General features: G+C 41.7%; 1 protein-coding gene across 6 annotated transcripts in view; it reads right to left on the bottom strand.

Moving 5' to 3' along the window:
* Positions 1 to 12,486, bottom strand: part of LOC142422177 (uncharacterized) — a 76,250-nt gene that overhangs the window by 48,571 nt on the left and 15,193 nt on the right. For all 6 annotated transcript variants that reach the window (XR_012779061.1, XM_075527648.1, XM_075527647.1 and 3 more), the window contains 2 exons: positions 4,990 to 5,169; positions 1,811 to 1,937 (listed from right to left, as the gene is read on the bottom strand). Coding sequence is in view for 5 of the 6 variants with exons in the window: in XM_075527648.1 (XP_075383763.1) it covers positions 1,811 to 1,937; positions 4,990 to 5,004 (142 nt within the window). In the remaining variant the exon portion in view is untranslated. The remainder of the gene's footprint in view (positions 1 to 1,810; positions 1,938 to 4,989; positions 5,170 to 12,486) is intronic.

The raw sequence follows: 12,486 nt of genomic DNA, 5'->3' as shown, positions 1-12,486 counted from the left end.
ATATAGAAAATGCCGCATAACTTTTACAGGCTGAAATTGATCAACCATACAGTCATGTGCACTGATGACTGTAAAATTTGGGAACAGTATTAGTAGTTGGAAAATGTGGCCTTACTGACAGAAATGACACATAAGTTTACTGATAAAATTTTGAGACCAATGATGAATTCACAGCAAATTCCTTATTAAACAACAGAAATGAAAACTAAACACATGGATCTTTCTGAATGGAACAAACAAAAATTAAATCAACCACATCTATGGAATGAAATGATGGAGAAGCTCATTAGTCAAAACAAGAAAAGACTGATGTCTGAAGACTAATGACTGAAACAAGTTGAGTTGTGGGATGGCACCAAGGACAGCATCACACATATAGAAACAGAAAGACTACTCAAAAGACAGAAAACGGAGAGAGCAATGTTGAATAGACAGAAAATGAGAGGACAACATTGAATATACTGTGCATTATATGAATAACAACAAAAAAATATCTGTTGGAACATACAGCCGAACTGCTCTTTAAAAGCAGCAAAGGTCATTTTTCAGGCTTTGGACCTGTTAAGCAGAAGGGGTGGGCCTAAGAAAGGCAAACTGTAATAGTAAGGAATATATAGCAGACATGCATTTAATAAAAAAACCACGAATGTAGGTTATTAAAAATGCCCTTTGCACTTAAAAAATTATTTGAGAAACAGACGAATTTAAAAAAATCTTACAAGTAGAAAAAAATTGGAGGTACAATGCTAAAATATATCCTAAGCTGATAAGACTTTTCTTGCTAGAAAGATGATTTTAGATATCTGAAAATAACAGAAGTTATAAATGTGGTTCACCAAAAGGAGTAAAATATGGAGAAATACATCCATTAAAGAATTCCAACAGAGAAGGCAATTTGACCATCTCTATTAGAAAACAGAACTTATTTCACCAGAATGAAGAAAACTTTAAAGGGACAAGAGAACAAATGAGAAAATGGACATCAAAACCTTTAGGGAAAGCTAAGGAAGCACAAAGGAAACCCATTTATAGTGGGAGCTGAAGATCCAAGATGCTGTTGAATACTACAAAGGCAAATCCATTCTTACTTAGTAGGGGAGGAATGTGCTGTATTCAGAGGACAGTTACAAATTCAGGGTTCTCTGGAGAGAAGTTTGCAAGATGGATTTTCATAGTAAGATAGAAGCATATAAAAGAGGGGAAGTTTTGAGAATCTTAAAGAAAGAAAATTATAGAAGCAAACCTATAATAGTATAAATCAAATAAATGGAAATCTAATCTCATAAGAGCTACATAAGTACTTCTCTCAACTTCTAAGAAAAGTGAGCTCTCACATTCAAAGAAGCACACACTTTTATGCATTTTCCGATACCTACCATGGATGTGAGGCCTTCTGCCAGTTGAATCAACTCTGCCAGCCAATTCCCCTAAAGGTATTTTAACCATACCTCTGAAAAATTCCACTACAGCTTGTTTCTAATACCGACCAAAGTTATCCTTGTTGGAAATGAGAGAGTTTCTCAATGTCAACCAGGTAACATGTTTATGAGAAATTACAGAATATTAGACACACCAAAATTAGCCTAAAGTTTGTAAAGCCTGAAGAATGTTGTATTTCTAGGAAAATCATGTTCAAAGGAACAAAATAAAGGGTGTTCTCTCAAGGATAGAAGACCTTACCGATTAACTTAGGACCAGAGAATGCAATGAGAATCTACCTTCTTGGGAACACCACAGACACTGCAAAGATTTTAACACATAAGGTAGGAAAAGCCAGTGACGAGATCAATGACTTGAGAATTCTCCTCACCAATGAAAACCAGGTTGCAATAGTTCTCCGACATCACATCCTGATATAGGGTCTTCTGAGCAGGGTTCAGGAGCTGCCATTCCTCCCAGGTGAACTGTACAGCTACATCATTGAATGTCAGTGATTCCTGTAGTAAGGGGAGTCTATTTAATGATGTATTTTTCATTTGAAGATTTTTAAAAAATATCTTATAGTAAAGAAAGCAAAACAGTAATGAAAACTATACATATCATAATGTGTACTAAACTGAGAACTTGATAGAAAGTGTATATGACCTTATTTCTACATTGGCAACCATGGGGATGGAAAACTAGTCCTATTTTCAGAAAGATCTCCATTGTTCTAGAAATTAATGTTTTCATAAACACATTCTCCAGGCCAAATAATGTGCTCCCCTAACAATAGTTCTCCAATAAGGAGCAGTCTTGAAGGAGTTACCATAGTAGATGAATCATTTCTGTGCCTGGCTACTTCACTATGCCTGACGGTTATCTGTAGATCAGAGCAATCAGATTCTGAGGTCAACCCATCATAAATGTAGCAAATACCTGGGGAGGGCTCAGGGAGGGCTTGAAGTCAACTAGCACTAGGTAAAGATGGTGATTCATCATCTTGCTTGTTTATTATGTTACCCGCTTATGATATTACCCATTGACTATGTATACACTAATTTCATGATGTGCATTCCTTATGGAAAGATCTGTAAGCTCAATTATATATACCCATTAGAAAATACATTCACTTTCTCAGTCCTCACATGGATGAGGAGCCCCTGTTCCCCACTGTCTGCTCTCTGTCTTCCATATTTGCCACAATTGCAGTGTCACTCCTGAGGATCACCATTTGAGTGCTGGGACCACCATGCTCCAAAATAATGCACCCACTCATAAAATTAGAATGTTGAGTACCAGTGAAATTATCTGAATGAGCTAGATATAGCTCAGATTTATATTCACACAAAGTAGATAAAAATGCCTCAGATTTATTTCACACAAGGTAGATTTATATCCACACACTTCTTTATATTAACAAACAAGTTTACAGTACATTGTGAAATGGAATGAGGAGTTCTAGCAGTATCACCATTATAAGAGGCTCTGTACCTTCAGTGGCAATAGGTATCAGGAACAGTTCAGATGGGGGTGGTCAAACATACCTCAGTTCTTACACATATTTGGTCAATACTCACACAAGTCATTCCTCCCACTCCACTCTTTGTCTGATACCAAATTACATGCTGTTACCAAATAAAACTTTACCAAATAGATCAAAGTCGTCTAAAATGAATAAGGTACAATCTGGGATCAGGAACAAGAAGCTATAACTCAGCACCATTATCAGAATATTCATAGGCAATACCTCCCTGAATGCAGAACAACTTTCTACATTCTTAAAGGACACCTTAGCAAAATCTACTCTTGACAACATTAGGACAAATTCTTCTCAGCCACCTTTGTCTTAACTTTAATCGCAAGGTCTTCTTGAACCTGCCATCTTTGACCACATTCTCTCCAAGGGGTCCCTCCTAGCTCTAAGCCATTGGGTGGACCTCTGGAGCTCTCCTAATCTTGCCTAGGCAGGGAAGGTGCTAGGTTGGGCCAAGAAGCCATCATCTCAAGAGGGAGAGAGAGAACTTCCTGCAGGCATGGTGTGGTGAGAGAGAGTGAGACACATTTGGTTTTGTTAGTCCCTGCAGCCAGAGTTCAAAATGAACTAATATATTAGGGATTTGCCAGCTTCCAAAAATTTATGAGCCATTTCCTTGAATGGCAACTACGAGCTGCCTGTGTGACCTGACTTGAGAGCTTCCTCCACTCCATGAGCCAGCAGCTTGCTGTCTCACCTTCCCATTTGGATTCCTCACTCCCTGCAACCTATTAGCTGACCAGATTCAACAACTTCACTTTGTGACGCAGTGGACTGTTGTCTGACCTGATGATGTGGTTCATCAGCCTTTGCAAACACATTAATGAGAAGAACTCTACAGACTGATATCTGATCTGTATATAGATTTGGGACACACCATCTTCCACATCTTGAAGAGGGATTTATTTACGTTGTGACTATTTAGTTTTTTGAGATGCTGCAGAGCAAATCATGGACCATCTTGAACCTCTACCTCATAGGGACTGGTCTACTGCTGCTCCTGCAAAATGAACTGTACTATTCATGGGTCAAGAGCTGCACCAATGGAGACAATGACCAGGGCAGAAGGGACACAGTGACAGAGCCAATGGTGACAGGTTCAAAAAGGGCTTTTCAGTCAAGATCGTGGGACAGGCAGGCAAGATCAAGAAGAAGATATCCAAAGGGAGTTGAGAGGAGCCTATGAAGATAGAACTAAGAAATGAGCCTATGTTTAGAAGGAAAAATGTCTGATAGGGGTCAGGGAAAACTAGCCTTCCCTGAAGAAGAGTAAATGTGCCTACATGGTTCTTTAATATGAATGCCAATGTGCAGCCTATTAATTCTGATACCAAATTACATTGTTACCGAACAAAACTAGTACCTGTGATTCTGGACTGTATTTAGTCCATGGCCACTGCAAAAAATTAATGAGCTGAGTAGGAGAGAGCTATGGCAAAGATAGTGGTGTCATAACTGGAAAACTACTGGAGGGTACAGGTATGGTTAAGCACTGCCTCATACAGGTATGTTTAAGCTCTGCCTCATTGACAGTTGATGCTGCATCTATAGTTAGAGGAGGTGAGATGCTATCAACTATTTTTAAGCCACTATTGCTACAAGGCCCATTTTAGATGCATTAATGAGAATGTTGCTGTTTGGGAGAGTATGTAACATATCACCTTCAAGAAGAAGCATTAAAGAAACTTAATCAGACAAAAATCCCATTTTTATTTCTCCTTAAAAACTATGCATAGCATATCATTTTGATGATTCTCAGGAGTTGGCCATAGAATAATGAATTATGAGTTGGAAGATAATGCCATCCAAAGCATCCTCAGTTATGTATTATGTTGAATATCAAGAGTTCAGTGTTCATCCTATGATCAATATATTCCTAATCTTCTCCAGCAAAATGTTGAAGTCAGAGTCAAAGTTCATCTCTAATTTCTACTATTTCAAGTATCCACTTTTCCAATGACCTGAATCAGTATTATAAAGGTTCTTCAATTCCAGTAGGAAATATAGAAAAGGATAAAACACATCAGAATCACCTGAGCCTTGGTCATTTTCTTTGGTCCTTAGGGCACTGCAGGCAACTGGGATGTTCTGTTTGTCTTATCTGGATCAGCTCTAATGATGCTCACAAATTTCAATCTCTAATGAGGATATCCAAAAAGTAGTAATACCAGGCACTTCTTCCTCCTTCCTCTAAGCTGCTGGTGATGCACCATCTGCAGGCCGATGGGAGAATACAATGTGAGTAACACATAACTTGTAGTTCCAGATGCTGTTACTATTCTTTCTTTCTTCTTAACACACAAAGTTCTCAATACTGTTAACGGTGCCCTTATTGCGTGATGGTAAGCATGCTTCTACCATAAGCAATAAAATCTAAAACTCATAATTTTCAGACATGTGAATAAAAGATGACTTTATAACAAATAGAGATTGGGTAATCAAATATAAACATCAACAAAAGAAACAAAAAAGTTGGATCCTTACCTCACAGCATACAAAAATATCAATTCCTTACTGTGTGACTCTCAAGGAGAATGGCAAATTAAGGAACCTTGAAGATGATTGTTAATTAAAGCATCTGGAAACATTTTTAATGGGCTATATAAAGAGCTATTATAAACTAAAGATTGACCAGAGGTACTATGCAGAATTCAGCCCAGGAGAGTTGCTTAGAGGGAAATTCAACACTGCTGGAGCGCAGGAGGAACATCATAAAAGTAGGCACAGACTCATGGAGTTTTGAGGGGCTGGGGGATTTTGCCTTAACTTAGTGGAGGCCAGCTGGGGCTTAACCTAGGCCCTACCACTGTTTCTGCTGGAGCCCAGGACCATTTGGATCATGTAGGACGGATTGGTCTCAACATAGCCACCGTTTGCCAACACCCGCCTTGGGGCAGGGACTACTGGACCCCTGCGGCCCCTCTCTATCCCCCACCCTCAGACTTGGAGGGCTGCAGGACTGTACAGGGACCTTTCTCAACACAGCCATGGCTTGCCAGCTGCCTCCTAGGAGCAGGGACAAAACCTGTACAGCTCCACTGGAGGAGATTGCAACTCAGATACACTGTTGTTTTGTTTCGTTTCCATCTCTTCACTATATCTCCCCTCCTCTACCCTCCACAGGCCCAGAGGGCTTGCCTTTTAACTCTTTTTCTCCTCTTTGTCTCTTTCTTGGTCTCTCACACACTACTGCTAGCCTCCAGACCACTCCCCTTAGCCTATGCTGCAACACACCCAGCTAGGTGAGCTCCACTGCTGTGTAGCTAGCCCAAGGCTGACAAGGCCCTCCCCACCTCCACCAGGGGATACTCTGCTCAACTCCTTACTGGGGAATTCCTGCCTGTGTGCCAGGAGGCATAAGACAGCCCCGCCAACACTCCTCAATGCCGAGGCGGAAACCTTCCCCCAACCTCTGCAACACCGAAGCAGGCAACCCTTCTGGGTCACTCCCCTGAGAGGGAAGCCACAGAGGATAAAGTGGTAGTTTAATTCCATGGTGAAATAAACTATAGGCAGTTCAAAGAAGTATTCCTATATGTCTCCCAGAGAGAGCCAGTGGCCTTCGACTCCCTGAAAAATGGCACCTGGCTCATCTAAAACAACGCATACAGCCATTAGCCCCAACGACCTCAACGAAAAAATGGGAGAAACAAAAGGCAATGCCAGAAGATGTCCTGAACATAATGACATGCATAGAGGAAACAGACATTGAGCTGCCATGGAAAGAAATTTTCAGAATGCTACTTTGGAGTCATAGAGGATATGAGTGAAACAATACAGAAAAAGGATGAAATGACAGAAGAGATAAAAGCCATAGTCAAAGAGAAATACAGGAGCTTAGGGAGGAGATAACAAAAATGAGTAGCAGATTCACGGACCACGAGAAGCGACTGGAGGAATCAGAGAACCGCATCAGTTACTTGGAGGATAGCCAAGCAGACTTTAACAAACGCGAACAAAAGTCTAATAAGATCATCAGAGAAGCTGAAGAAAACTGAAGAGCTATATCTGATACTATGAAGCAGAACAACATTAGAATTATTGGCATACCAGAGGAAGACACAACAAAGAAGTCATTTGCAACAATAGAGAATTCATGGAGGAAAGCTTCCCCAGGTTAATGAGTGAAAACCTGGCAACCGTTCAGGAGGCTGAAAGAACACCAGCAAGATTAGTTCCCAAGAAGAAGTCACCAAGGCACATAATAGTTAAATTATCCAACTTTGAGGAAAAGGAGAAAATCATGAGAGCAGCTAGGGAAAAACAATCACATATAAAGCTTCCCAAATAAGAATATGCTCAGACCTATCAGCAGAAACTATGAAGAAGAGGAGAGAGTGGAGTAACATATTCCAAAGAAGGAAAACAATGCAAACCCAAGAATACTCTATTCAGCCAAATTATCAATCAAGATAGAAGGAGAAGTAAATATTCCCAGGCAAGGAAAAACTCAAAGAATACATTATAAGAAACCCATCCCTACAAAAGATCCTTGCCAACCCAGTATGGGCAGAACAACACTCACCAAGCATAAATAAGAGACCACCACATAAAACAACCTCACCCAGAGGGCATAAAAGAGGAAATAGACCTCAAGATAGCATTGACTTAAAGATAGACTTCAAAGGCTGCTGAGGTAAACTTTAAAAAATAAAAAACAGGCAAAAGGGGCATAGGGAAAAAGCTACAGTATACAAACATTCCCGGGGTGAGGACCAGGTAATATGGTAGGGACCAGACCAAATACAGGGATACAAATGGTAGACAACTAAAAAGGAGGTGGGAAAAGCAAAAAATAATAGTAAAAATAAAAGGGTAGCAGGGGCACTGGGCACTAACCCACCCAAGGGGAGGGTATTGTTTGTGTATCCACAGGGAAAGAGGAACCAGACTTCAACCCAGTGCTCCAAGATGTGAATGCAACATGCCGGCGTGGAGTAGGGAACCAGTGGAGAGGTCTGGGGAGGTCGGTCCCAACACCAACTACTAAGTGGAAACCTGCCCCTCCCCTCAGAAGCAGTTATTTCAAAGGACGGCACTGAATCTATAGCTCCGGAAGAGGGTCATATCTGATAGGAGTACACGGGAGCAGATGAAGGGGGTGGAGGAGAGAGTGGAGCACATCATGGCCCACCAGACCAGGAAGTCAATGTTCCCAATTAGAACAGCCAGTCAACAGAGAAGAGCACGTGGCCGGCCCCACTATGAGACATGACGTCCCTCACTGACCCATAGCCCTACAGGGGACAATACCGGAGATACACTGTGGGAATTGCACCCGATCAAATCCTGTCACACCGAGGCAAAACATTAAGGGGGTGCAACATAACCACAAGGGAATGGAGCGACAAGGTCCCCAGGGAATATGGAAAGTATACTTTGGGGCCAGGGCGTGGTGCCCCAACATACTGGACTGCAAAACAATCCTAAAGGCCAACAAACAATCCTTGAACTAACTACAAGCTTTTTTTTCTTGTTGTGTTTTGTTTTGTAGTTTTTGTCATTAGTTTGTTGTTTTTTGTTGTATATAGTTGCTTAGTTGTGCTCTGTCTTGTGTTGTGCATGTTATTATCTCCGCAGGTCTGTCTAAATAAAATAGACTGATGAACAATTGGAGGAGACAACAAGGGGACCGAGAGTTGCGCGGGGACATGAGCAAGGGGAAGGTGGGGGGAAAGGTAGTGGTGTTAATAAACCCAGAGACAAAGGAACAACAAGCGATCCAAATCGGTGATGAGGAGGGGATGGGAGGCCTTATTGGGCATGATCAAGGGTAATGTAACTAAGAGGAATTGCTGAGACCCTGGTGGGGATTGAGCATGATAGTGGGACAGGAGGGCAGTCAAAGGAAATAGAGGAAAGAGCTGGGAGGCAAAGGGCATTTATAGAGGTCTAGATAAAGGCATGTATATATGCAAATATACACATGAGGATGGGAAATAGATCTATGTGTATAAATTTATAGGGTTAGCATTAAGGTAGCAAAACGACATTAGGCCTCCACTCAAGTATTCCCTCAATGCAAGAATATTTTCTATTAAATTGGCATTCTATGATGCTCACCTTCCCAACACAACCATTGAAGACAAAGAGGGTGAACAACCAAATGTGGTGAAGAAAGCTGACGGTGACCAGCTATCAAAAGATATAGCATCTGAGGTCTTAAAGGCTTGAAGGTAAACAAGCAGCCATCTGGCTCAGAAGGAATAAAGCCCACCCACATGGAAGAATTACACCAACCTGTGTGACCATGAGATGCTCAAGGGATCAGTTATCCAGCAACAAAGAACAAAAAATAATATCATTGTGTGCTCACCTCCCTGATACGACCTCTGAAGACCAAGCAGGTGCATAAGCAAATGTGGTGAAAAAGCTGATGGTGCCCGGCTATGAAGAAATATAGTATCTGGGGTCTTAAAGGCTTGAAGGTAAACAAGCGGCCATCTAGCTCAGAAGCAACAAAGCCCACATGGAAGCAGCACACCAGCCTGTGCAATCACAAGGTGTCAAAGGGATCAGGTATCAGGCATCATCAGAACAAAAAATCTTACCATAGTGAATGAGTGGGGAGTGCGGAGTGGAGACCCAAAGCCCATTTGTGGGCCACTGGACATCTCCTTACAGAAGAGTCTTGGGTAAGAGACGAGACAGTCAGGGTGCAATATACCAACGATGAAAAATTCAACTTTCATCTAGTTCCTAAATGTGCCCCCCCCACACACACACACACTGTCATGATCCGAATCCTACCTTGCAAGTCTGACTAGACCAGAGGATGTACACTGGCACAGATGGGAAGTGGAAACACAGGGAATCCAGGGTGGATGATCCCCTCAGGACCAGTGGTGTGAGTGACAATACTGGGAGGGTAGGAGGAGGGTGGGGTAGAAAGAGGGAATCGATTTCAAGGATCTACATGTGACCTCCTCCCTGGGCGACAGACGGCAGAAAAGTGGGTGAAGGGAGATGTGGGACAGAGCAAGATATAACAAAATAATAATTTATAAATTATCAAGGGTTCATGAGGGAGGGGGAAGTGGGGAGAGGGAAAAAATGAGGACCTGATGCCAGAGGTTTGGGTAGAGAGCGGGTGTTTTGAGAGGGATGAGGGCAATGAATGTACAGATATGCTTTACACAATTGATGTATATGTGGATTGTGATAGCAGTTGTATTAGCCTCTAATAAAAAGGATTTTTTTAAAAAGAAAGTAAGTGTCTAGAAAGGAATGAAGGCAACATATATACAAATATGCCTGATGCAACCGATATATGGATTGTAACAAGAGTTGTAAGTGTCCCGAAAAAAATTATCTTTTCATTTAAAATAAATAAAGATTATTTTACAGAGGAACTATAAATTGTGCAATCACTTTAGAAACACTTTAAAACTCACCATCAAGTAGAGTTAGATGTATAAGTTGCAGATAGGACACAGGAGAACAGTTGTACAGAGCTCCCGAGACCCTAAAACCATGACAGGAAGCTAATGGGTGTGTACCTCTGATCTTGAGGATAGCAGGCCAACTCTTAACACATGTCAAAACCAAGACTCCATAATAAACACTTATATGACATCTATTAGATTGAAATATATATATGAAATATATATATATGAAGAAGTATACATCCCCCAATAGTGAGTGCACTTTTGAATCCCAATATAGATAATGTTGTTAATGTAGTATTTTTTTGTATTACTTAATGCAGTTACATCACAGTTCTCAATCTATGGTTCGAGACCCCTTTGGGGGTCGAATGACCCTTTTACAGGGGTTGCCTGATCCATAACAGTAGTGAAATTACTGTTATGAAGTAGCAACGAAAGTAATTTTATGGTTGGAGGGTCACCACAGCATGAGGAACTGTATTAAAGGCTCGCGGCATTAGGAAGGTTGATTATCACTGTGTTAGACAGTTGGCCTATCCAAGTGTACAGTCTTTCTAGTATGTCCCCTTCTTCCAAATTACTTGTGTGGGTTTGTCGCCCGCCACTGTGAACGAGGAAAGGAGCCCTTCATAGTGGTGACTGTTGGGCTGCTAACTGCAAGGTCAGCAGTTTGAAACCACCAATTTCTCCTCAAAAGCAGGATGGGGCTTCCTTCTCCCACGAGTGACATGGCTTTCTACTCCGTTATAGAGTTACAGTCTTGGAAACCCACGGGGGCTGTTCTATCCGGTCATACAAGCTCGCTATGAGTCAGTGTTAACTTGATGGCAGTGGGTTTGGTTTGTTTGTTTGTTTAAGAGGATTGGGCAGCTTGCCCAACAATAAATTGGTACCTTTGTGCCTTGTGGTTACGGAAATAAACTGTCTGAAACCTAACCTGAGGATTAGTCACATTGGAAATCGTGTTAGGACTGATTGAGTCATTTCAGAGAGAGAAATTGGGATCTCACTACCATCACAAAAGATGAGCCAGGAGTAGGGGTCTTTGGATCCTAGATTCTTGCATTGAAACTCTTCAATCCCAAAGACAGAGAGCTGTGACACAAGAGAGAAAATGATGGGGAGAAGCAGCAACACAGACATGGTGGCAGTAGAACCAAGAGACTGAAACAGAGCAGTGGGATTCCCAGGCCACATTACAAGAATTGTGTGCCTTTGGGCAGAAGATTAGTAGGTAAAGTGAGGTACATTTGAGTACTTATCTGGGGAACTAGATTTGCCAGCCTACACAGAGCTGAGTGCGTTTGGTGTGGGGCTAAGGTGCGGAGTGTACATTTATCCACAGAACTAAAAGACCTTTGTAACATTTGCCCATTCAGGACGGAAGCCAGGGGTGTGCAGGGCCTGACCTCACCTGTAGGGATGGCTGTCAAGATGCTGTCCCAAAGAACTGTACTTTGAGTCATTTCTGATCCTAAATTGTGTGTTAGGATAGAAAAGTGACCCCTTTGTCAAATATAAATTAAGGAGGACATTTATTAAACTTTAAGAGACAATAAAAGACTCATATCGTATGGATAAGGGAGGCCATTAGTAGGAGGTGACAATGCAATTGAGGATTCAGTCGAGACCCTGGATAATAGGGCACAGAACAAAAGGCATGTCACAGATCACGATTGGTGGCAGATCAATACATCACAGATACAGGTGGGACTGTAGCAGCAGGAATGAGATCATAATTAGGACCTGCACATTATTAGATAGAAAAAATTACAAGATTGGCCCAGAGCCATCAAACTAAGGCAGTCAAGGCCAGACTCATGACAATGGCCCTTGTGCTGTCCTCAGTAAGGTGAGCTCCATCAAGGATACATCTAGGCAGGCCCTTGGAGGGGGCTGGATGGAGAGGAGTGCAGGCAATCTATTTTCTAAGGCATTCTCCCCAAGGGGAAGATGATCTACATTCTTGGTTAATGATCAGAAAGAATTTAATGGAGGCTTAATCAAAGTGGGGATGCAGCAAAGGGACAGTTGCTATGTCATCAGCAACGCAAACCTAAAACCCAAATCACTGCCACCAAATGGAATCTGATTATAGCGACCTTTAAAAGAAGGTGGAACAGTCCTTTGTGCATTTTCGAG

Source organism: Tenrec ecaudatus, chromosome 12 (assembly GCF_050624435.1).
Source record: "Tenrec ecaudatus isolate mTenEca1 chromosome 12, mTenEca1.hap1, whole genome shotgun sequence".
NCBI classification, from domain to species: Eukaryota; Metazoa; Chordata; class Mammalia; order Afrosoricida; family Tenrecidae; genus Tenrec; species Tenrec ecaudatus.
The sequence above is the reverse complement of the archived record's forward strand: the minus strand, read 5'-3'. Positions and strand labels throughout refer to the sequence as shown.